General features: G+C 44.5%; 1 protein-coding gene across 1 annotated transcript; it reads right to left on the bottom strand.

Moving 5' to 3' along the window:
- Positions 1-1,239: 1,239 nt before the first annotated feature.
- LOC310861223 (uncharacterized protein) lies at positions 1,240-26,804 on the bottom strand. The gene is made up of 10 exons (XM_083768579.1): positions 26,770-26,804; positions 25,350-25,406; positions 15,942-16,847; positions 14,842-15,597; positions 10,426-10,553; positions 9,499-9,568; positions 7,472-7,553; positions 5,066-5,140; positions 3,996-4,149; positions 1,240-1,903 (listed from the first exon to the last, which is right to left on the bottom strand). Exons 2-9 carry the CDS (start codon positions 25,388-25,390, stop codon positions 4,009-4,011), a joined length of 2,199 nt encoding a protein of 732 aa, XP_083624705.1. The 5' UTR covers positions 25,391-25,406; positions 26,770-26,804; the 3' UTR covers positions 1,240-1,903; positions 3,996-4,008.
- Between the last annotated feature and the right edge of the window lie 397 nt (positions 26,805-27,201).

The following is a 27,201-nucleotide window of genomic DNA, read 5'->3' as shown; positions in this document are numbered from 1 at the left end:
CAACGACCCTCACAGATATGCCTGGAGGAGGGGAGGGGACTGCCCCGGGCCGGCCTGCATGATGTGTCACCCGACATAGGACATCGATATTCACATTTCACAACAAGACAGACGGAGGAAGGGCGGCTGAAGGAATATAAACTGATTTATGGGCTGGCATGAAATAACGAGAACAAATGGCTGCTTTCAATTAATCAATTTCATACAAGGAAATTAAATATTCCCTGTTCAATTATGGGGGGGTAGGCCTACATAAAAACTAATCGAAGACCTCTTCTCAATGTTGACCAGATGTTAATGTAGGTCTTAATGTTTTCCAAAATGTCTTTATAAATATGCAGACATCTCTCGACCCAGGCCAGACCAGAGTGAATGGAAATATAAGCCTCTCCCTTCAAGAAAGGTGTTCAGAGCGACTCACTTTTGAGCAGGACGTGTTCATTCCACTTCATTGGAGGAGCTTTAGGTGCCTAGAAGAGAAACCGGTGTGGTCATAATGAAAAGTGAAACACCGGTCGTTAACGCCATGATGACCAGGGACTCAAACTATTGTGAAAATGGTAGTTCAGTTAAGCTCACAACACCAGCATTGTGAGCCTTGTAGGCCTACCATTACTAATTTGTATTATTTTACGATTCATGTACGCTTATATATTTATGAGCCAAACGTGTCCCGAGTCCCGAACCCACCGTGTGGGATACTGCATTAAATGCTTCAGGTGTGAATGCACTTATTTAGTCATAGCAGGCTGCTCACTAGAACTATACAAGTAAGACGCGTGAACACAGGAAGCTCGTAAATTGCAATAACAATTTGAATAAATGATGTAAAAAAAAAAAAACGTGACACACACACACACATGTTCTGCCTGGGTTACATAGTAATGGCTCAGTGCATTCGCAATCATGCACCATTGTTCTTGTTAGCTTTTTGAAAACGATATACGGTGTGAAGACTAAGGGCCGATTCATACTCCTATTTTAGAGCCGAATAAAAGTCGGTTCGGCGCTGTAGAGCCTACAATTTGACGTCATTTGAGGTTCGGGGGGGCGGGTACCGTCCTAAAGTCGGCTCTTCGGTGCTACTGAAAATTTCTGACGAGCCGAAATCATTTCGGCACTACAGCGCCGAAACAGCGGTAAAATAGGAGTATGAATCGGCCCTTAGTAACTGCCCTTAAAACACCATAATGGCCAGCATGCGGTTGTGCAGAGGGTAAACAAGACGGTACAACAGCCTAAAGTTCGGACATTTATTTCAAACCCATTTACAATGAACATGTGATTAATACATGTAATATACATAACGCAACGTTGTTATTTGCAGCAGCAGAGAATGAAAAACGTTTTAACAGCCTTGGGATTCAAAAAAGCACGTTAAGTCATCTATACCCTCGTGGAAAAAAAAAACACATTTACATTTTCATAGAGTAAACTTTTAACTCAACCCCTAAACATATGTAAAAAAAAAAAACAACAACGTGCAGCAAAAACACCCCCACTTCCTTATGGTCTCTGCTCGTGAACAAAAAAAATACATAGGCCTATGAACATATATAAAAAAAAGCAGTAAAACAAAAATCCTCGCCAACATTCCCATAAGCAATTATTCCCCGAAGCCAAGCAGCATCAGGATCTCCAAAGCTATACCTCTGGTGGGAAAGCACAGGGGAATACAGAGGGCTTACTGTCTGCGTACAAACATTCTAAATCCAAGTACTGTCTCAAAGTACTTCCAGTTATTAAAAACGCCTGTCTAAATCAAAAGTAGAGCAGTGACAGCTACAGCGCGCCCCACCGGAGTGCAGGTACAGGTTTAAAGAGTGAATGGAGAGGTTTTGTGCAGTCCATATATGGGCAGTGAAGGCCTCGGAGCGATCTCCTCTCATCCAGACCCAGGTACCTGCATGAGGAAAATAGAAACAAAAATAATAATAATAAAACTTTATTTGTATAGCACCTTTCATGACATGGAATGCAGCTCAATGTGCTTTACAGAGCATAGAGAAGCAAAGGCATAAAACATTACAATAATAGCAGTAATGCGATTCAGTGAGGACAATGAATAAAACCTCACGACTGAAATCAGATTAGGATTTTTGTCAGTCTGAAGCTGTGATTTGTGAAACAGCGTGAAAGACTCCTAAACAATGAACTAATATTATGTAAGACTGATGTTTAGATGCCATCATTCTATTTTTCTAGATTGAGGCTGAAATGTTATGATCTTTCCGAGAGCATTAACGGTTTTATGGAAGACACTTCTGAACATGTTTTCTAGTTTGATCACTTTACTACTCTTTAAAGGAGAATTCCATACTAAAAGGCTTTCTTACCTTTCTTTGTAGTTGTTACGTCCCCACCAAAGAGGTCCAGGTGTTATTTTGTGCAAAAGCTCCTTATTGGCTATTTCCCCTACCATAAGCCCTAAATGAATTGCATTGAATTGAATGAGAATTGAATGGGGCTATGGGGTGTTGTGCTAATTAGCTTATTTCCATCGCTCAAAATTATAATTTCTTTGTATATATCCTCTCTTCATAATGTAAATAATACCCCAAGCGGCACACTTTACTACTTCTTTCGATGGAAATAAGCGAACTAGCATAACACCCCATAGCCCCATTCAATTCCCATTCAATGCAATGCAATTTATTGATGGCTTATGGTAGGGAAAATAACCAATAAGGAGTTTTTGCACAAAATAACACCTGGACCTCTTTGGTGGGGACGTAACAACTACAAAGAAAGGTAAGAAAGATAAGAAAGCATTCTAGCATGGAATTCTCCTTTAAACCCATTTTTGGGTTCTGTACAGTATTCAAAAATGTAAAAATGTTGATGCTGCTATATAAATATATTTTGAAGTTTTTCAGAAAACTTGGGTCAGGATTTAGAGGCGTTTTTAGAATCGGCCTCAGGCCTAAATGGGCTTAAATAACAAAAAACTGAAAATAGACTATCTCTACAAGTGCTACGTGTGTTGTGATCTTCTAGAGATTGTCTGTTTTCAGTAGAAGAGATGCATCTATAGAACATAGATTAGTACCCGTACCACCTCAGAACATATTTGGCTCTCCGAGTACCGCCATAATACCGGATGTTAAAATACAGGAGCGTACAACTGCCCCTTTTTGTTCCATTCCTGAGCCAATAATGCTGCTGCTCTGACAAAACTCTGTCTAATCCCTAATCAGCACAACTGATGATATTTCTAATGTGATTAATCCGTTCTCGAATCTTCTATTAACCGCTATAGGTGTGCTGTCATTGCCCATTTCAGCACGGCTGGAGAGCCCATTTCAACCAATTGCTTGGTCAGAAGACCTACCTGTAGCAATATAATTATTTCATTCCACCTTTGTCCTTTTTTTCCTCCTTTTTGTGGGGCGACTACTCTGTGTACCACCAGAGGGGGCTCAAATGCCACTAGTACCAGTGGTTGGGAACCTCTGCTATTCACCCGTTTACGAGGCTGTGTGTGTTCCACTTCCTGTCGATTTGATCCAATGAAATCCAATGAAACTGGTCAGATGACCAATGATATCATCATCATCATACTATAATTCAGTCAATGTCTGAGTGTGTGTCTGTCTGTGTGTGTGTGTGTGTCAGAAACACCGCCGTAGCTGCTCACTGCCTGGACCAATCACTCCCACTTTTCACACAGGCATTGACCATAATAATATGGAGGTCTTAACGAAGCCCATTCTTCGATTTGACACATTAATGATTAATAATGAATTTATTAGTGAATTACAAAAGCGAAAACGCACCCAGGGCGCAGTGCTGCGCCCGTCTCACAACGGGTAAGGGCTAGTCCAATTAAATCGACAGGAAGTGGAACACACACACACACAGCCTAGGAAACGGGTGAATAGAAGACATACTGGCTGCAGTGGAACGACTGAGACGGAGGAGAAGGTGAATCCATGTTAGGCTACCTTAGCGGAGCCTTCACCAGCGCTGGCTGGGTCCTCGGTTGTACGGCCTACCTTAGCGGAGCCTTCACCAGCGCTGGCTGGGTCCTCGGTTGTACGGCCCGCGTTGTCGCGCCTGCTGTATGTTGCGGTATTTGGACATGATGCTCTGGCTCTTCCTGAACATGGGTTTCGTCTGTTGGGGGAAGGGGCGTGGCACAAAACTGTCCTGTAGAGAAGACGGATAAAAAACCCAGACTCATTGGAGGGAACGTTGGGTTTCTTGGACATTCTGATTGGGAAATCTAAAACCAAACGCATCACAAAATCATATGACATAATAGTGCAGCAGCTGTAATGGGTAAATCATTAGCAATTCACAACCCATTTAGACCCGAGGACGATTAAAAAAAAAGCATCTAAATCCGGCATCTAAATGTCATTGGTAGTGGCTCAACCTATTTCATGTCAAGGACCCCCAGAATTATCTGTATTTGGCTGGGGAACCCTAATCTGAAAATATGATCTTCTCATGGGTTTCAGAAGGTGGTCCATACCATGAGTGGTTTAAGCCTAAAGCCTCCACCCCCCCCCCCCCCCCCCCCCCACCCCTCTGATCTTCTCATGGGTTTCAGAAGGTGGTCCATACCATGAGTGGTTTCCTAAAGCCTCCACCCCCCCCCCCCCCACCCCCACCCCTCTGATCTTCTCATGGGTTTCAGAAGGTGGTCCATACCATGAGTGGTTTAAGCCTAAAGCCTCCACCCCCCCCCCCCCCACCCCTCTGATCTTCTCATGGGTTTCAGAAGGTGGTCCATACCATGAGTGGTTTCCTAAAGCCTACACCCCCCCCCCCTCTGATCTTCTCATGGGTTTCAGAAGGTGGTCCATACCATGAGTGGTTTCCTAAAGCCTACACCCCCCCCCCCCCTCTGATCTTCTCATGGGTTTCAGAAGGTGGTCCATACCATGAGTGGTTTCCTAAAGCCTAAAGCCTCCACCCCCCCCCCCCCCCCTCTGATCTTCTCATGGGTTTCAGAAGGTGGTCCATACCATGAGTGATTTCCTAAAGCCTAAAGCCTCCACCGCCCCCCCCCACCCCCACCCCTCTGATCTTCTCATGGGTTTCAGAAGGTGGTCCATACCATGAGTGGTTTCCTAAAGCCTCCAGGCGGTCCTGGGCCGGGTCTCCGCGGACCACCGGGGTTGAACCTCATCCGCTGTCAAAACAGAACAGAGGCAGATAAGGCTTCCTTCCTGGTCCTTGTGCTCGGAGGGGTCGCAGGTCGACTGTAATGCTCAGGTTCCCAAACAGTGGGTCGGGACCCATTTGTGTGGTCGCGGACACATGATTATGGGTCCCTTTATTTATTTTTTGGTTTCCTACATTTAGTTTTTACATTATATTATTTCAAAACATTTTCAAAAAACATTCCCAAAAATATATATTTCTTAAAAGTAATCATGAATAAAAAAACCAATTCAATGATTTGTCAATAATTTCATGAAGAAAGGCATTCCATAAATTAGAAAACAAATGTTTAGGAAGTACTAGTGAAAATAGCCGATCTTACAAGCTTACAACGCGGCACCAAGTGACACGTTGTGAGCTTGTAGATCTGCTATTTTCACTATTTTGGGTCCGGGGGAGACACAAGAATGTCTCTTGTGTGTCACGGGCAAAATTATTTGGGAAACACTGGTCTAATGTGCCTCTTGACTAGAAGCTTACACTAGGAATGTACTTGTGATCACTACGGAGGAGTAGCGTGTACATTGTACGTGAAACATGACAGAGAGCCACACTGGTGAAACGTACGGGAGAACTTGATCACAGGCCGAGCAAGAGCAGTAGCAAATAGAACACCGAAGTCTGACGTCGATATCGGCAGAGCGCGCAATTCCACGGGTTCATGTACTTTGTATTTGCATTGTAATCCCCATAGGGGGGATTTTAGATCGCCTCATATAAGAACTGTGTTGGAAAAGTAACAAGTCACCCCGGCCGCTTCGCTCATATGGATATGAAGAATCAACTGACAGAGAAAACGCTATATATTGTTACTGCTACTGAATTAGTTAGATTTTCGCTAGAAACAGACTGTATCATATATGAGTGACTGACTGTCGCAAACGATACAGAGACACCTCCCTGACAATAACGCCGAGACAGCTCGTTTATTTTTTATACCACAACGCTTGTATGAAACGATGTTAAGATGACCCCATGTTATTCTCCATAGAGAAAGTACTTCTGTGAACCAGGGGAATGGAGGGGATGAGAGAGTGACGCCAGCACTTCGGCGCCCTATACATGTCCAGACCTTAGAGTATATATGAATAGAGACGGCACCGGATTCCTCCTCCCATCCAAGTTGCTCAAAAGCGCATGAGGCGATTTCACTCCTCCTTCCATGTAGGAACAGAGTGCATTCTGGGATGGATTGGCCCCAAACACATGAACGCGCTGCCGTTGACTATCATTGTGCCGTTTGTGCGCGTTCACGTATGAAACATTCGTTCACGTGTCATGGCCCCAATCACATGAACGCGCGCAATGATAGTCAACGGACCAGCGCTGGCTCGAGCAGCAATACCAAATTCGGCCACTATGTCCATTTCGCCTCAGGGTTTCCTCCGGGTGCCGTCTATTCATATATACTCTAAGGTCCAGACCCACGGAATAGAGCAAAAATAAAACCTCATGAAATAACCAGTTCACAGACTGAGGATTTAACCCTTTGCCTTCATGACATTTCTGAGACTATTCATGTTTATGGAAGTTGCTTCTGAACATGTATTCTGCTGATAGTTTGACTACTTCAAATACCCTTTAATCTTCGCATAACCGCGTTGTGAGCTTGTAGATCTGCTATTTTCGGTGCGCAACATGCTTCCATAGAAGACATGCCGTCGGCTTCTATGGAATCCAAATGACTGAAATCAGTGGTGAGAACTTTAACACATTTAGCCCTGAGGCAGATTCAAAAAAAAAAAAAAGGCTTCTAAACAGTTTTCTGAAAACCCTTTCTATGTCAGTGGTGCTCAACGTTTTTCATGTCACGGACCCCCAGAATTATCTGTATTTGGCCGTGGACTACCCATCTGAAGAAAAAAATATGTTCCAGGGACCCCTCCCAGAAGCAAAGATTTGAGTTAAAAAGATTCGCTCTGAAAGAATATGTATTCAAAGATTTGCGCCACATTTACATGATTTTAAGTTCGTAGCGTGGCACTAAAGTATAACATTTCTTTTTTTTTTAAAGATATTTTTTGCGGCTTACGCCTTTTATTGGTTTTTTGAAGGGACAGACAGTAGGCTGACAGGAAACGGGAGAGAGATGGGGGAAGACATGCAGTAAAGGCCATGTCGGGCTCGGGAGTCGAACCCGCGGCACACTGCGACTGGATTACCAGTCGGGTGCCCAGACGGTTATACGCCACCGCCTGGGCCTAACATAATAATTCTTAAAACCCCAAACGGGGTTCCCGCCCAGAATGGGCCCCCGTCCTAAAGAATAATATGAAAGCCCAACTCCGGCCTCTCTTACCGGGTTGTGTCCATGAGGTCCAGGCCCCGGCCTCCTGAAGGGTCTCCCTGGTCTGTGAAGGTCATGCAATGCATTCATTGGCCTGCAGACACAGGAGGTCAACATCAGTGGGGAATAATGTCACTCTTGTGAAGCCGAGGGGCGCAGCGAGTGCAGAATGACGTCGCCTCGTGGGTTTTAACATTAACCCATTCTGACCGGGCACCCATTTTGGTGTTGGCATCATGTTATGCTTTATCTATTGAAAAATAGCAGATCTACAAGCTCATATCGCGCCACCGAGTGGCGCGATACGAGCTTGTAGGTCTGCTATTTTTTGAAAAATCGAAGAACGACTGACATTTTTAGAATCTGATCTCAGGTCAGAATGGGTTAATCAGACCAGTGTGTGTCCAGCGGAAACCTCGTATGAATCTGATCTCAGGTCAGCAAAGGCTAGCAAAGAATTACATCATAACTACCCTAAACAAACACCAAGTCCATAGACTTGACTGGCGACGTGGAATTTATAATTAGGCTCTAGGTAAACAAACACTATGATGTAATTCCGGAAAGCCATGCTTAACAGGAAAACTATAGTGTATGATGATGAGATTCAATTTATTGTCAATGTACAGCACAAGTACAGTACATATATCACCAGGATGAAGGTCGTTTAGACCGAAGCGTTGTCACTCAGGTGAATAAACTTCTGCTCTATAAGTGAAGACCTCTTTTTTTCTCATGATTCACATTAGTTTTGCCGGCTCCGACGCACCCGTCCTTGTAGGTGTGCAGGCTGTGCACAAGGACTTTTCTCTACAAAGCTATATACGCACATCATACGTTTTTCTGAAAAACTCTTCTAAAACTAATAGATATACAAGCTCACAGCTCGTCACAAAGCAAGCTTGTACATCTGCTAGCTTAGAACATCTTCTGTCTGTCACAAATCTTTAGATGGGGTCGGCAGCCACATTGTGTGTGTGTGTACACACACACACACACACACACACACACACACACACACACACACACACACACACACACACACACACACACACACACACACACACACACACACACACACACACACACACACACACACACACACACACACACCTCTCTCTCTCTAAGGAAACGCTACTGTTCACTCACTATTTCCTGAGACAGATTAGTGAGTTTAATTTAGGAACCCTTGTCATGTTAGCTTTTGGATACATTTAAAGTGAACCCTTGTCATGTTAGCTTTTGGATACATTTAAAGTGAACCCTTGTCATGTTAGCTTTTGGATACATTTAAAGTGAACCCTTGTCATGTTAGCTTTTGGATACATTTAAAGTGAACCCTTGTCATGTTAGCTTTTGGATACATTTAAAGTGAACCATTGTCATGTTAGCTTTTGGATACATTTAAAGTGAACCCTTGTCATGTTAGCTGTTGGATACATTTAAAGTGAACCCTTGTCATGTTAGCTTTTGGATACATTTAAAGTGAACTCTTGTCATGTTAGCTGTTGGATACATTTAAAGTGAACCCTTGTCATGTTAGCTGTTGGATACATTTAAAGTGAACCCTTGTCATGTTAGCTGTTGGATACATTTAAAGTGAACCCTTGTCATGTTAGCTGTTGGATACATTTAAAGTGAACCCTTGTCATGTTAGCTGTTGGATACATTTAAAGTGAACCCTTGTCATGTTAGCTGTTGGATACATTTAAAGTGAACCCTTGTCATGTTAGCTGTTGGATACATTTAAAGTGAACCCTTGTCATGTTAGCTGTTGGATACATTTAAAGTGAACTCTTGTCATGTTATCTGTTGGATACATTTAAAGTGAACCCTTGTCATGTTATCTGTTGGATACATTTAAAGTGAACTCTTGTCATGTTATCTGTTGGATACATTTAAAGTGAACCGTTGTCATGTTAGCTGTTGGATACATTTAAAGTGAACCCTTGTCATGTTAGCTGTTGGATACATTTAAAGTGAAACGTTGTCATGTTAGCTGTTTAAAGTGGAAGGCAGAAATCAAAAATATGTTGTACCGTGAGGACTTTGTGTCGACATAGCGCCCTCTATGGTCACTGTAGGGAGCGTCTGGGTTTGCATTTCGTTCTGAAAATGAAGAAACAAGGCCTCGTCAATTTAAAGTACAGATAGAAACATTAAATAATGTATATATTATCTACATCTGTTAAATGGAAAGGATAACTTCACTAGTACTACATTATATTGTAGATCTGTTACAAACGATGTAACAGATCGTGCTAAACATGAATAAGATAAATAACGCTATGCCTATTGAGAGACATTTCTATGGAAAAGCCAAACTAAATAAAAGCCGCTGCATGGATTGTCATGCCATGTGATAAAATCACACCAGTGTGAACCAAGTGGTGCAACTCCCGTCTATTGGTTCTCTGTATCGTTCCAATTTGTATCGTTCCAATTTCTTCTCTGTATCCTTCCAATTTCTTCTCTGTACTCTGGTGCCCCCTACTGGTATAAATAAGTAACATACCCGTGCTCACTTATACAGGTACACATACAGGTACCTACCTACCTAGGTACATGGACGTTGCTGGATGTAGAAGTGGTTGCACCACTTACAAAAAAAAAAACAGAAATAGCAATCGTGATGAAGTTCCTAGATACTGAGAATGATCACAGGGGCGGCGGTGGCTCAGGGGTAGAGTGCCTGGATGGTAACCTTAAGGTTGCCAGTTCGAACCCGGGCTCCCCCAGAGTTACTGTCGAAGTGTCCTTGAGCAAGACACTGAACCCCTAATTGCTCCCGATGTGCTAGTTGGTGCCTTGCATGGTTTCCGCTGCCATCGGTGTATGAATGTGTGTGTGAATGGGTGAATGTAATGCACAATCTCTGTAAAGCGCCTTGGATAAAGGCGCTATATAAATGCACCATTTACCATTTAGCACAATGAGGAAACTCAGAAGTGAACGGTTCCACGTACCCGTTTTAAACTTGTTCCTCTCCTTGGGCGGCGAGCGCCCCTGGGAGGTGGAGGTGGAGCTGGGACCGGCCTGCCAGTGAGACACCACCACCAAGTCAGAGCCCAGGTCGGGGTCTATGGGGGAGGAGCTGAGGAGACACGCAGCACCGCTCACTGTGTGCTCGCCATTACATATTCAACCCATTCTGACCTGAGATCAGATTCTAAAAATGTCTATTACATCCTGACAGTTTCATTATTAACCCATTCTGACCTGAGATCAGATTAAAAAAATGTCAGTCTTTCTTCAATTTTTCAAAAATAGCAGACCTACAAGCTCGTATCGCGCCACTCGGTGGCGCGATATGAGCTTGTAGATCTGCTATTTTTAAATAGCTAAAGCATAACATGATGCCAACACCAAAATGGGTGCCCGGTCAGAATGGGTTAACCCATTTAGACCTGTTGTCTTCTAAATCCTGTTTTATGAAAAAAAAACCTCATGTTTCTATGTCAGTGGTTCTCAAACTATTTCATGTCAAGGACCTCCAAAACTGTGTAATCGGCCGCCGACCCCCATCTGAAACATTTTAAAAAAAGGCCCAGTTCATTATGAATCATGTGCACTTCAGTCTAGCAATGTTAACAATGAATCAAAAGAAAATCTATTAATCGCCGTTAAGAAATTATTTGGGCGGTTTTCTGTGCACGTGGCCGAGGAACGCACATGTAGTCTTTCTGTATGTGAGCAAAATGTAGATTTTTATGTTAGACATTATTGAGGGGAATTAAGATTCTCAGATAAACTGAAATAAAACTTCTTATCAACTAACCGGTTCATCGATCTATAAGGTTATCAATTAATGGATAATTTGCCTCCCTACGTTCAATCGTCACTTTTATCATCTGCTTTTGCTTTAGCCGTTGTAGCGTGTCGTTTTCGTGCCCCACTAAAAAAAGATTAATGTCACCATTAGGGCGTTAGGGACCATAATGTAATAATACCTCATGAGAGGCTGTAGTGTTAGGTTAAACAGAATAGGGACAGATCTGGACATACATCTTGGAATCACTGCAATTCAACGTCTTACTGAATACGTACTGTACTGATTTAACCGTCTTGCCACCAGCATTAGATCACGCATTGCCACGGTTTTAGCGCGCATAACACTTATTTTGAAGAGCCGCATGTGACAATGACAAAATGCGGTGTGTGGCGTCTTGACCGGTTGTCCGCTCGCTCGGGGCAGAAAAAACCAGACCGTGAGTATCACAGCGCCTGCTGTCGGCCGTTGAAAAACCTTGTTTTCACCGACATTAAAACGACATTCATTGCGTTGATTTGGAGATACAGGCATTTGAACGCGCACCATTCAATGCACGTGAATGCGCGCGCATCTTCAAAATGGCCACGGCCACTGTCTCACTTGGGGACTGTTTTGCTAACGAACGGTGGCTAACGATACGATCGGATCAAAACATGGATTAAAGAATATAAACCCCTGGATTTCTGTCAGGCTAGACGATTAATCTAACAGCGTTTTCTAGGGTTCTGGCGAGCTGCGAGTTAAACAGAGTATAAAAGGGTATTTCTGAATAGGCTTAGCATCACACCATGGGTACTTACAAAAAAAAGAGAAGCAATGTTTTATGTCCATGCTTCTGTATTCCTCTTAACACATTGTAAACCCAATCAACCTGCGCTCTACGGTATCGAGAGGTTGGTACGTCGGCGGGGGGGGATCTTGCCGGAGTGCCACAGTATAGGACATGGCGTCAAATCTTCGCTCATGTTCGCAAATCTGCCATCTTCCGGATGTCATGTGGACATTGGTTGGTACTTGGGTCACATCCAGAATGATGATGATGATGATGATCCCTTCCGTTGTGAGCTTTAAGAAGAGAGGATTTGGGGGTCATGGAGGCAAATCTTCGCAATATTCATCTTCTGGACATCCTATAGCGGTTGGTCATATCCAGATCAGGATCCCTCCGTTGTGAGCTTTAAAGAAGAGAGAGGATGTGGGGGACGTCTAAGCCTTGGAGATATTTGAAGCGTTCCAAGTGGCAGCTCGGGGGCAAGTCCCCCTTCTGAAGTAGGCATTGCAAACTGGCCTCTCGTCTATGGTCACTCACACAGGGAGGGGGGCTGGTTAGACATGGGCGCGGCGTCCTTGTGCTTCTATGATTTGACCCCAATATTTCCATGAAGGGCGCTTACTTCCTGCATCACTGGAGGAATGCTGGGCATGCGTATGTCACAGAGAGGCAGTGTCAGCCCGCTACAAATCAGAAATGTCATTAAAGCCCGTGGAATACTTGTTATAGTCGCCGTCGTCGCCCTCGTTTGTTTCACAAGAGCCACTTCTGGCATGGCTGTTCGGGGGCAAAGATAGTGCCTTGTAAATTAAGCAGGCACTGATGGTGCACGCATTTTTGACGTTCCAAGGGTACGCCAGCTTCAATCTCCAACTTTCAGTGTGTAATTAGGCGAGTCAAAACTTGTTTGCACACTTGCATAGACGAGTTTATGAAGGATCGCCTGCTTAGTTGTGCCACTCGAGCACAATTATGCCATCTCCGCCTTTCTTCTTGGTATATATTCAATGGGGGTGGAGTTACCATTGCATATTTTCTGTATATATTTAATGAAAGTGGGGTGAAGAGGGGTTACCATTTCATATCTTCTTGGTATATATTCAATGGGGGTGGGGTTACCATTTCATATCTTCTTGGTATATATTCAATGGGGGTGGGGTTACCATTTCATATCTTCTGTATATATTTAATGAGGGTGGGATGAAGAAGGTATTCCATTTATTTTCTTCTGAAGTTCTGCCACTAGCTCTGCTGAGATGATTGATGGTCATTGGTCGCATATCTGTAGAAAGTGGTGACAGAACATCGCTCAGGTCCTCTTCACATAGCAGTCTTGCGTTGTAATCACTTGACGTCTTGGATTTTCCTTGTGGTCAACTCTCATTCTTTTCCTCGTCAATGGTCAACTCTCATTCTTTTCCTCGTCAATGGTCAACTCTCATTCTTTTCCTCGTCAATGGTCAACTCCCATGCTTTTCCTCGTCAATGGTCAACTCTCATTCTTTTCCTCGTCAATGGTCAACTCCCATGCTTTTCCTCGTCAATGGTCAACTCTCATTCTTTTCCTCGTCAATGGTCAACTCCCATGCTTTTCCTCGTCAATGGTCAACTCTCATTCTTTTCCTCGTCAATGGTCAACTCTCATTCTTTTCCTCGTCAATGGTCAACTCTCATTCTTTTCCTCGTCAATGGTCAACTCTCATGCTTTTCCTCGTCAATGGTCAACTCCCATGATTTTCCTCTACATGGGCCAAAATTATGTTGGCCCAAAGTTATGCCAAATTAATAAAAATCAACTTTGTACTATAGTACTGCAGTGTTGATTGGAGGGCCGATCTTCAGCAGAATGACATCTCTGCTCGTTTCACACGAGTCCATCCAAGTACCACCGCTGGTCCAGGGTCAGTGTGGTTGGCCTCTGGATGCAACAAGGGCTTGTGGGGCTCACATTTTGACATCAAAGATTCCTTCAGTGCCTGATCACGCCACAGGTTGGTAATTATACCACTTCCACCAGTTGAACTGGGTCCTTTCCTTGGCTTCTTCCATGTCCAATACTGATGAATCCATTCCGATGCACTTCAATCCATTTGCCATGTGTTGTGTGTGTCTGAGTTGATGTGGGGAGTGTGCGGTCCTCTTCAGTCTGAGTTGATGTGGGGAGTGTGCGGTCCTCTTCAGTCTGTGTTGATGTGGGGAGTGTGCGGTCCTCTTCAGTCTGAGTTGATGTGGGGAGTGTTCAGAAAGTCCTCTTCAGTCTGAGTTGATGTGGGGAGTGTTCAGTCAGTCCTCTTCAGTCTGAGTTGATGTGAGGAGTGGTCAGTCCTCTTCAGTCTGAGTTGATGTGAGGAGTGTGCGGTCCTCTTCAGTCTCCGCGGAGTCGTTTGCGTCATTTCATTTGATACAACGGTAGATTAGGCTATGAGAAGTAGAAGCTTCATTCTAGTTTGCTTCTTTCTTTTTTGCTTGATTTTTGTCTCGAACAGCAAATCCTGTCTGAATGTCCATTCTCCAATAAACGGAGACTTCTTTTGCAACAAAAACCTTCTCCCGCAAAGCGGTGGTGCACATAGCCATATTCAGACATTGTAAAATTAGACCGCTGTATATGGTTAACTTGTTTAAGCACGCTTGGACACGGTGACAACGTGAACCTTTTGAAGTGACCTCTGTAGCGTCAACTGAACCACATCTCTCTACAGCTCATCGACCATCTCGCTCTCCATTCTCCACAGTCGGCACACCCTCCTTTTCACATTAGAGAAAATCTTTGCATCTTGATTTTTTTTTCTCTCTCCCTAATCAGCATCACAGTGTGAGAGGGGAATAATACCGTACCTGCGTGCACTCAAGGATCGCCCAGACTCCACCTGTTCTGTGGCCTCGGCGTCGGAATCCCTGGAGGACTCGTTGTTTGTGTCCGGAGGGTTGGGAGACGACGACGAGTGCCTCCTCGGGGGCTCCGTCGTCTTCGCCGCCGCGGGGGTGGCGGCGTTTGTCTGGAAGCGTTTCTTCCGGAGAGCGAGGAGGGAACTCGGCGTGCCCTTGGGCGTCACCGCCACCGGCGCCACAGCAGCAGCAGCGGCGGCGGAGCCCTCCGGCCGAGGCCTGGCTCTGAAGGGCGGAGGCGGAGCCTCCTCGCTCAGCCTCAGAACGGACTCGGCTCTCAGCTGCCTGCCTTTCACGATGCGGCTCTTATCGCGGAGGGACAGCGGCCGGCCTCCTCCGAACGGCCGCGGGATGCTGAACAGAGAGGGCGCCCCCTCCCTGCGGGGGTGCTTGGGAGGACCCCCGTGCTCCAGCAGAGGAGGGGGCGGGTGGAAGCCGCCGCCGGGCGTGTGTGCGTTGTCGTGGTCGTCGTCGTCGGGCATCCTCCTCTTGCGCGACAGCTCTCCGTGCCGCTGCTGGGGGCCGCCGTGGCCATGGTGGCCGTGGTGGTGGTATGACGAGGAGGAAGGCGGTGGGCCTCCTTTCCATGGGGGGGGTCTGTACGGCGGGGCGTTGGAGTGGCTTTGGGGCGACCTGTCATGGCCGTGGTGGGGCATGCCGCCACGCCCGCCATGCTGCTTCCTGGCATCCTGCACGGCAGGCCACCTGCAGAATCCACCAACAACAACACAAAAAAGCATTACAATGGCAGATCCACGTGTGTGCGATGTGGGGAAGGGGGAAGGGAACTTTTAAAGCTTTTTATCATCAGCCCACCCCCCTTCACTATAAGGCCATGATAGCATCAAACAGGGGGGGGAGAGGTAAAACTTGCACATTACAGTGGTAACACTCTTCTGATTGGCAGGAGGTGAAAATACAAATTTCTTTAAGCATCAGAGGCCCCTTTTTTTAACGCCCCCTCTCAATAACTACGACTTGGTGCAGGATTAAAGATTACGCCGGCCCTTTGCAGTGGCAGGACTGGGCCTTCAGTAAAGCCTTTCTACCCAGCCGGCGTTGCGGCTTGGTTCTTGTACCTCTCTGGATATGGGCCTCTCCCCTGGAGGTCCCGGGGCTTCCTCTGTGAGCCAGAGGGCCCGCCATTGTGCTGCGGAGAGAACGCTCCTCCTCCTCCCGGTGCGTTCCAGGGCTTGCCGCCGTTGTTGCGGTCGTACGGCCGCCCCCTGGGACTGTGGTGGCCGCGCGGGTCGCGCCCGCCCCGTTGCTCCTGCTCCTTCTGGGGGAACGCCGGCGGCGGCGGCCTTTTGGGCGCCCGGAAAGAGCCGCCGCCGCCGTGGTTGTTGGGGGAGTGCGCCGCGGGCCTGTCGGCCGGGTGGTAGTGGCGCGGGGAATGGGAGGGGCGGTGGGAGGAGGAGGACGGGGACCCGTGAAAAGGCGGCGGCGGCGGCCGCCGGTGGCCCTCGGCGGGGGACCCGCGCATGGGACTGCGGGAGGACGAGCGGTGAGGGGGGGGGACGTGGGGGGAGCGGTTGGGCCTGGACGACCCTGGGGAGGGTCCGCCGTTGTGGCCGGAGGGGGCGGCGGGTCTGTTGTGACCCGACGGGGAGGGTCTGCCGTGACCGGGAGGGGAGTGGTGCCTGTTGTGAAGGGAAGGGGAGGGCCTGCCGCGGCGAGGGTCCATTTGGGAAGGCCGTGCCTGGAAGGACCCAACGTGGTTGGGGGACTTCCAGTGGTTGAACGGCGGGGGCTCCCGTCGGTCTCCCATCAGTGGGGCGCGCTTGGAGAACGGAGGGCGTCCTCCTCTGCCTCCTCCTCGCCCTCGGCCTCCTCCTCTGGAGTCTCTCCAGCCGGGAGGCCCGGACGATGCGGCGGGGTAGTCCTGGTCATTTCGACGGCCTTTGGAGTGGGGCGCGTAGCGCACTTCAGACGACACGTTACCGTCGGCGAAGGGCCTGCAGAGGACAAAACAAACACACACACACACAGCAGGTTGTTACAGTGACATGCGTACGTTCAAATTCCATGCGTGATTTCACTCTCCACCAGCTAACAAACGGCCCCCCCACTAGGTCACCAAAGTTCCTCTTCTGATAAATTTGCCAACATTAAAGCCAAACATTCGCCTGCCAAACTATAAAGCTCACAAACGTGTCGCACTACGACGGGAAAGCGGGCATAATAGTCAGGACGGGTCCAGGCATGTGCAAAATATGAAACGCAACCATATCATTACATTGTTCCACATTGCATGTGTTGCTTACATCGGAAAGTTGTAATGTAAAGTGAATGAAAATTATGGCACTAATATCAATTTCAAGCCTTTCAAATTCACATCACTCTTACATATTTATATACACACACACTGGCAACCATTCAGCACATATTCTGAATCAATGCAAATTCTGAATCCTCAGTCACTCTATCTGCCAAGAAATTATGAATAAGGCGACTGTGCTTGAGACTGGGCCAACGAGTTTAGGAGGAGTTGGCTCCTGCTCCGATGTTCCCCGTTACCGTAGCCCAATTACCCAACCACACACACACACACACACACACACACACGCACCAGGCCCCCAGGTGTAGGCCTGTCACAATTATTACATAAGTGTAATCACAATTATTTTAGATATAATTTCCATGACGAGGTGTGGGGGGAAAATAAATGTGAATGATTGCTTTGAAAATACTGTTGTAAAAGAAAAATCACACCCGTGTGAACTGAGTGGTGCAACTCCGCTCTCCTCTCCTTTCTCAGCAGGCAACAGTGCAGCACTAATACTATCTCTCTCTCTCTCTCTGTTTCTGTCACAACAGCGCCCCTACTGGTAGTCAGTCATACTGGTGCTCAAGAACTAGGGCTGACCGTCGATCACGTGTTTGGTGATCGACGCTTCGACACCCGACGGGTGAAACATCCCCGACAGTAACGAATCAGGCTCAGCACACGACCAACGGCATTTTGCATTTATAACTGAAATAAACTCAAGAGGCTTCGTGGAAATGGCACACGCAGGTGTAAAGGAACGGCATTTTTTGCTTCTCTTGCCGTAAACATTAACTGAAATAAAGCGTTTATTTAATCGAGGTTTCATGACAGCAGCGAGACTAGGGGTGGGTCCCGAAACTCGGGACCAAGTATGTACCGAACCGAACGTGCCTGGGTACCGGGTACCCATTACAATAATTCAATTTCGGTTCTCTCTATCGGTTCTCACAGACACGCGGTCACACGCTATTTATTTATTTTCTACCCTTTTAATAGAAGCGCAGGGAACAGAGCTGATCTACAAGCCTACACCGCGTTCACGCGTTGCATCAGCGACGCGTTGTGGGCTTGTGGCTTGCAGAGGCGGGTCTCATTTATTTAAAACGATAAGCATTGAAGCAACAACTGTTGCAGCCTTCATGAAAGCAGTGACACACAAATAATTAGGCTTAATAAAACAAGTCAACTGCCTGACGCAGGCATTACCTCTCAACAAAAAAAAATAGCCTATAATCAAAGCTTCTCTTCCGATTGAAACTCAGATGTGAAAACATCAAAAAAAGCACCAGTCCTGGAGCTCCAGGCGCGCTAATTTGCGCCGCGGTCTACGCCGCTCTCAGACCCTTCCGACGAGGCTCTTTCTTGGGGTAGAAAAGTGTGGATGACCGCGGCTCAAATTAGCGCGCCTGGAGCCCAGGAGGTCAGGGGCCTTTTCCCCTGTCGCCGTGATTCGCCGCGGATTTTTCGCCCCACTTGGGCCATCCCATATGTGTTCTTTGTTCTCCTTGCATATTCTAAAATGCAACCACACTTTAGATTTATTTTGTGGCGGCATGAGTGCAGGCTGCTGTGTGTGTGTGTGTGTGTGTTGACTTCCTTGTTGTTACCACCACGAGTGAGGGGGAGAGGGGAGCCGTTCTCACCTATCGGCTGGAGATGCCCCCCCCCCATTAGCGATGCTAATTTGTGTGTTTGTGTGTGTGTGTGTGTGTGTGTGTGTGTGTGTTGCTCTCAGATCTCAGACATGCTTTTATTTGTCATTGTCAGTAGTTAGTAGTAAGAGAAGTAGCCTACAACACTATTGCCCTGGGTAAATACTTTTAATTTTAATTTAAAATAATCACTATATTATCCACAAATGGCTCAATAAAGGAGAGGATGTTACACTATTCATTGTACATTATATATATATACTCAAATTGACATTGAGCTTTTTTGTTAAATAAACATTTGACCTCTTATTTAAGTTATTTTATACCATTTTGGAACCGAAATAGGGAACCGTTAAGAACCGGAATCGATAAGCAGAACCGGAATCGGTACCGGTCTCGAAAAAATCCTAACGATACCCATCCCTAAGCGAGGCGAGCGCTTGCTGCGAGGCGCACGCATGGCTCGCGGACCAAAAGCGGACGCTCTTTTTTTTTTTTTTTAACTCTTTATTTTAGGATTTTCGAATATGCAAGACAATCAAAAAAAGACAAACAAGACATACAATGGGACAGGAACATCAACAGTAAAAATAAAAATAAACCGAGTGAAAAACTAAAGACAAAAAAACAAAAAACAAGAGGTCATGGGATGTACAACAAGAGCAATACATATTACAGGTTTTTGGGTTTGTTACATTCAATGACAACCGGAAGGACACATTCACTCCACAGGACATATTCACTCCACATCCACCCCCCCAGCTAAGTACTCCGTCCATTTCTCCCATCTTCTTTCACCCAAAAAGCGGACGCTCTTTGAGGAGAAACGAAACGCAATAATAGACTATCAGCGCAATCGGAGCGGCCTGGGAGAAATGTGAGGCCCTGTGCTTTAATAATTAATTTGTTAATATCCAAAACTATACAAAAATTATCACATTTCTATCTATAAGGACCAACCTTATTAGAAAGAATATTAATAGCATATGAAAGCCTTTTGAAATGTGTATAGGTTACTGAATTGCAGGTGCTGCCAAATAAGTATAATTACTATAGGCTACCTCATGCCAGTCAGTTGCGCAAATACAGTATATATTATATATATATATATATATATATATATATATATAGGTCAGATCAATTAGACAAACAAACCTTGGAATATATTTATTGGAAATAGGCCTATAATTCTTCTTTCTTCAAACCAGCACGAGCCACGAGGTAAGAAACTATATAATTATTCACTGTTCGCACAGCACCCAGGCAGGTGTTCTTAATCGCTTCGCATTCCCATCAAAGTAGCCTATAGCCTACCACACTAACTTTGTGATCAGTGATCAACCTTCTTAATGTGCATATTTTATTTGTAAAAAGCAACACTGTATTAAGACATAGCAGTATAATATTGGTGCAAAATGGAAATATGTAATTAAATACCAGTAGTTGTGAGAGAGAGAGAGAGAGAGAGAGAGAGAGAGAGAGAGAGAGAGAGAGAGAGAGAGAGATAAATGCTTTGAGATCGACTCCCATGCTTATCGATCGAACGTCGATTCATCGAATTTGGTTCAGCCCTACCATGAACACATACATAGGCACATACATAGGTGGACACGGACATTGCTGTTCCTTGGAGTGGTTGCACCACCCAAAAATCGATAAACATATGTTAAAAAAAGAATGAAAGATATAATTTCCATGTCGAAAAATGTTCATACATTTTCAAATAATAAAAAAAAGGAACCGAAATAGCAGATCTACAAACGTGTGTGTCACTTCATGACAGAGTCCATGGCATGAGATCACTTAGTACAACACAAAGGTTGTGTTCAGTATACTGGCTCCTTATCGTCCCCCAAAGAGATGATATTTCAGTGCCTGGCTGGCTGTAACCCACCCAGAGAAAGGCTCTCGGTGCCTTCAGCTTTCACTGCAACCCTTTACAACTCCACATGTGCATTCCCAGTCAGACACCATCTATTTTAGACCCAGTTAGTAAATAAACTACTACGTATAAACCTGGTCAATGTTAGATATCTAGCAAACAAATGATTTTATTTAGTTACAGTTGCTAGATCTTCTTCACTTACTCCCAATATAATCAGTTGACCAAATCAGCTGTCAATACTATGCCCCTCGCTCCCCTCGCTCCCTCCCCCCCCCCCCCCCCCCCGTCTACAGCGTAGAGCTATTTTTGGTGAAGAGATTTGAGTCTACACCATCTCTTCGTCCCCAAAAATAGCTGATCTACAACCTCATGACGACACACAGCGCCACATTGTCCTGCATTGTGTGAACTTGCGTACATCTGCCATTTTCGCTGAAATGTTCGCCCCAGAATAGTGACAGAAACCTGGTCAGACAGGGCTAGCATTCAGTGTTGATTTCGTCGACTAAAACCATGACGAAAAATGTTCGTCGACTACCTTTTGTTCCACTGACGAAAACTAAATGGAAACTAAATGAAAACTAAGCAATGGCTAAAACTAAGACTAAATTAAATGTATTGACAATTTCGTCAACAAATAAAAACCAGACTAAAATGTTAGGAAGGGACTAGTGGACAAGAGATCCATTATAAGTCATTTTAAACTTGGTTCGTTGCATCTTGCTGAAAATATATTTTCAGCAAGTGTAAAAACGATTGTCATTACGATGGCATCAAGGCCCGCCAAAATACATTTTAGTCGACTAAATCAACTGTAGATTTGGTCAAGTAAAACTAGTCTCAACACTAAAACATTCCAGGTGACTAAAATGTGACTGAAACTAAATGAAGTATGAACTATTGAAGAGACTATGACTTAAAATAATATCAAATGTGCTGCCAAAAACAACACTGCTAGCATTGCGACACTCATCGAGGCAGAGTACAGACTATCAGTCCTGGGCCCGGGTGGAATTGCCACTATCTACTCTACTAAGGCCTCTTTTACACAGCGACCATCTCCAGATAAAAACGTCAAAGTCCCGTTGCGTTCTCATTTGTTATTGAGGCTTTACACGAGAACGCACACTTTATGAAAACTAGGGATGCACCGATCCGGCTTTTTGGCATTCGATACCGATTTCGATACATGGGGGTCCAGAGTACCGATCCGATACCCCCCACAAAGAAACGTAATAACCTATTAAGCTGTATGCCTCACTGTGTGGAGTCTGGAATCATTATTTTGTGTAAGGCAACATCAAGGCTTGACTTAAACATTACTTTCCCAACTTTGTAAAACAAAATGTAACAAACACAGATATAAATGCACTGAATTATTTATTAAATAACTGTGCAACAATTAGACCAGGTTAATGTGCGCGCAGGCTAGCCTGGCTGCATTCCACATGTTATACTGTCAATACTACACTGCTGTGTCACAGAGGAGGTAGAGTTGTTTTCATACTGTAATTACACATAATTATCGGATCGGATAATGGATCGGCCACCGATCCGATACCCGATCTAGACTTTTAGCCTGGATCGGTGCCGATCTCCGATACGAGTATCGGATCGGTGCATCCCTAATGAAAGCGCTATAACGTCGCTAGGTGGCGGGCTGCCAAATAGACCAGTCACCCACATACAAGAAGAAGAACCCCTTCACACAACCCAGAGAATGCAGGCAGAGCACGCCACGGGATGGTTATATATTTTAGAATACATTAGGCTACATAAACGCTGCTGCCGCGGCTGCCGCCTATCACAAGGCTTTTTATTTACATCATGGTTTTACATTCACCATCGCTGATGAGCAGCGCTTTGTAGGAGAGGAGGGAGGCTTGTTCAGGAACTCCATTTATATCATATCTATGTATGGCTCTGCATTAACGTAATAAACCTATGAGCTGTGAGCCAACGTGAGCCATGATGTCATAAGTTTTGCGGATTCACTGTTTTGCCTACACGGAGAAGGGATAAAACGGCGTTCTCAAAGATTTCCAATCTGGGAGGTGGTTTCACTTTGTTGCGTTTTCACCTCCTGAAAACACCGTTCTCGTCTAAATGGACCACAGCAAACGATACTGTACTTTATTTTGCCGTTTTCTATGAACACCATTCTCATGTAAAGACCACCTAAGTTTAGCTGTGCAAAGGTTGAACTCATCCTCAAAATGTCTTGCCCTTGTGATTAAGTGCTTCGTGAATTAAAATCCAAGCAAATAGTGTCCATGAACAGAGGTGTATTGGTCGCTTCACAAGATTGTCCGTATTTTTTCCCACACGAACATGCTACTTTACATAACAGGTTTACAAGTGAGTGTGTAATGCATCCTCACTCCTCGCATAGGGCCTTCGGCTACACAAGCAATGCAGCACAGCGATGTTGGCTTCTGTAGCCGCTGCTGCCAGACGGTATGTACGCAACGATGCCTCAGCCACAGTCGAAGAGAAAGAAACTTCAGCTCCTATAATTCAAAGCATTCCTTGAGAAGATTTACAAAGACTAAAAGCTAAAAACAACGAGTCATTTCCTATACAAACATGTTGTTAACTACTATGTAATGTATACACTGCACAAGTTAAAATAAAAAGTTCACGTGCCGTTCACCGTTGCGCCCCTGTCCATAACCATGGCGGTGAACTTAAATGTGTACATTGTACACATACGCATGTACATAGGAGGCCTTAAGTATGTTTCACCAGTTTCAATTGAAGCGAGCGAACGCGCATGAGCGAACACGAACGCACGCGCACACACACGCACAGCCTCAAAATACAACACAGCTCAGTGTCAGGGAACGCTGTAGCAATTTACAATTTAGGCATTTAGCAGACGCTCTTAATCCAGAGTGACTTACATTAACCAAGAACAAAAAAGCATGGGAATACATCACATAAAAAGCATTTATCATGAAACATGCGTAAGCTAAGAACGTAACAGTGGAATATCTATATAATGAAACTATATTATAAACTATACATATATACTATACTATGCTATACGTGTGGAAGACCCATAGATCCATAGACCCCAAGGTAGCCACAATGAAGTAATAAATATAGCAATAGAGTTCAAAGGTTGCACTAATTGGTGTCGTTAAGGGTGTTAAGAGTGTTTGACACAGAGACCAACGCCTGGCTGAACACACCTTCTGCACAACTTCTACCAGAAGGACGCTGGGTTCATTCAGCATTTACCTACAATGGAGAGCTGTACATATTTGGTGGCTGGATCCGTAACCAGAACTTCAATGATGTGTGGAAATTCAGTCCAGAGACCTTCTCCTGGAAGAAGGTTGAGCCCAAGTGGAAAGGACCATGTCCAATGAATGGTATAAGCTGTTGCATTGTGGGAGATCGTATCTTCTTCTTTGGAGGAAGAAAAGGAGATCACACTATCTCTGATGAGCTGTTCATCTTAGACTTGAGTCGTAGTCTTAAGACGTTATGTAAGCTAGAAGTTATTCAGTACGCTCTGGACCAATCAGAACTCCCACACGACATCAGGTGGGAACTGGCAGCCATGGCAACCAACGACAACAGACGACAACAACAACAACCGAGACCACATTCCAGACGAAGGAACAGCAGAAAGATCAAGAAATGATGGATCAACATCTCATCCCACCTGATGGTGAGCCACCTCTCAGCATCACTTACTGAGATTCAAACCTCAGGAGACTTCTTCTCTCCAGACAGGCTCTCTACCATTCAGCTAGGCATCAAACAATGACAATTGTTCCGTCCAACACAATGCGGTGGAAACACAAACCTGTGTCTGTATGTTCCAAACTGAACACGGTGGAAGTCTCTTTATTTCTATGACCTTTTTTATTTAAAGGACCAAGCAGTCATGAAAGGACTTGGTCCTTTATTGTTAGTTTTTTTTTTCCTTCTCCTTTTGCCAAAATAATAATAATCGCGAAACTCGGCCTACAGAAAAAAAATAATCTTAGACTATCTGGTACACAGCAAGCTAAAAGGAATCAACACACCAGCACGCCAGAGACCAGAATACTTCAAAACCAAACAAATAGTTAAAAATAGAACTACAAAACGCATGTTGGAGATTAAACAACAGATAACAGCCAGCACCAGCAACTGTGTTTATTTAATCACATGTGAAAAATGTGGCTTACAATATGTCGGAGAAACGAGTAAAACAATAGCTACAAGGCTGAGACAACACAAATACAATATTAACAATGCAAAAAAAGACGACTAAAAGGATTGGTCAACATTACATGGCACATGGCATTGAAGCTCTAAAAGTACCTGGACTTCAACACAATCCCAACTGGACAGTATAGGACAAAGACGTGGACAAAAACAGTGGATTAAGAACCTCAACACGGATTTTCCTGGAGGTTTAAACATGCCAAAATATTAGACAAGTTGTTTTGATTTTGTACCAAAACTCCACAGCCATATATATACATGCTAAACACAGCCAACAATCAATGGAAATCAGACTTTGAATATAGGGGACAAATTAGCACATTCCACACCAAGCCAACCTGGGACACAAAGCGAGAGTGTACAATGCACTGAACATCACGCAATATAAGGACGTTTTAATTTAAAAACAACCCACGTTGTACGTTACCTTGGCTTAAAGCGAGGCGGTCCCATACGTGGCCGGGGCATCTTTGGCAGTGAATACCTGAAGAGACACAATCATTAGTTAGTATAGTTACATCAAAATCCAATCAAAAACAACAACACGACTTTAAGATATGACTTCCATATTAATCCTCTCAAGGCAGCACAATTCATAATGTGTATGCTTCTACTTTCACTGTAAAATGTAATAACATGTAATAACATGTTCCATGTAATTACAATCCTCGGTTAATCCATCCATTTGTAACGCCAGTTGCACAACACAGTTTATATCCATTCAAACATGTCTGTACAGTGGTCAGAATAATGTAAGTGTATCAAAGTATCAAATGCTATCCAAGTCTAGCATTTCTGTAGACTTAGATAGCATTTGATACAGACTTATAGCATGTTATGTAGACAGCACTATAATTGCATTGTATGTAGTCATAGCACGTCATAGTACATATGTATAGCATAGTAGTATAGATGTATAGTTTATATGTATAGCTTCATTATATAGATATTCCACTGTTACTTTCTTAGCTTACGCATGTTTCTTGATAAATGTTTTTATGTGATCTATTCCCATGCTTTTTTTGTTCTTGCTTAATGTAAATCGCTCTGGATTAAGAGCGTCTGCTAAATGCCTAAATTGTAAGTGACACTTTGACCTGGTCTCAGAATGGCCTGGTCAAATCACTCAAACCACGCAACCATTTTCACAATAAACAGTTTTCAAACGTACGTGTGTGTGTGTGTGTGTGTGTGTGTGTGTGTGTGTGTACACTGTACATACACAATATATAGTTTGTTTTGGGCGACATTCAACACAATTTATCCTGAATCTAGTAGGGATTTGAGGCCAAGCAACAACGACATTATGGTTGGTGTTGAAGACACCCATGTTTTGCTGGCGACTATAGCAATAGCTAAAATGACCAATGTGCACTCAGCACTGCAGGCTTGCGACATTGTCATCTACAGACACAGTATAGCAGAGAGACATCCATTCGTTAAATGAATGTCGGCAAACCCCGTAATGACAAAACGACACCTTAATTAATGTAGCTATTGCTAGACAAGCAAGACAAGTGTTCCACATTGAACCAAAGCATAACTTTCAGTTTCAGTTCATTATTATTATCACCAGATTAGCAGCACGGCGGCGCCGGACGTTAGGCTAACGGAATGCAAGGCCACCGAGCTAGCGTACGTTAGCTTAGCATGTTGCTAAAGCAAGCCCCGGCAGCCAGTTGAGCTACTTTGGGCGTTTTACTTTTTGTTTTTATATGCAAATATAGCACATATTCCACCGTTCATATAATTAAGTAATAAAAAAAGTCAACTCGTTCTTTGTTTAATTTATTGCTATAATAAGATATACAAACAGAGTAAAATAATGTAAGAGATCAAACACTCACCAGCCAGACCGTCCTGTGACTGTGAGATAAATCCTTCTCCGTGTTGCCAGATTGTGTGAGAAATAAGCATCCAGGTCTATGACCAAACAAGACCAAAAGAAGCGACTACTATGATATTTGAAGATCTACAAGCTTGTAGATCTGCTATTTAAAAAATAAATAATAATCTTGGGGGGAAAAGAGACAAACATGGAATATTTTTGAAGAAGAATGAAGGTCACTTGGGCCGGTAAAACATATTCTTTGATATAGATATAGGTTCCAGGGTCCATGGACAAATACATTCATCTGATCTAGGGATCCTTGACATGGAAATGTGTGAGAATCACTGGTTTAAACGAAATTAGGAAACAAGCCCAAAATAGCGCAACTACCAATATTTACAAGCTACTTTACAGATAAATAAAATAAGCCCAAAGTCGCTTATAATAA

This window comes from Protomyctophum parallelum (genome assembly GCF_964188405.1).
Source record: "Protomyctophum parallelum genome assembly, chromosome: 1".
NCBI classification, from domain to species: Eukaryota; Metazoa; Chordata; class Actinopteri; order Myctophiformes; family Myctophidae; genus Protomyctophum; species Protomyctophum parallelum.
The sequence above is the reverse complement of the archived record's forward strand: the minus strand, read 5'-3'. Positions and strand labels throughout refer to the sequence as shown.

Bases quoted from the DNA above. Each gene is read 5' to 3' on its own strand.
- LOC310861223 (XM_083768579.1), bottom strand. From the start codon at position 25,390: ATGCCCCGGCCACGTATGGGACCGCCTCGCTTTAAGCCAAG. The intron at 15,598-15,941 runs GTAGAAAGGCTT...TGGATTCTGCAG, and splicing joins CAAGCCGCAACGCCGGCTGG to GTGGCCTGCCGTGCAGGATG. The intron at 10,554-14,841 runs GTACGGTATTAT...GTGTCTCCTCAG, and splicing joins CGATCCTTGAGTGCACGCAG to CTCCTCCCCCATAGACCCCG.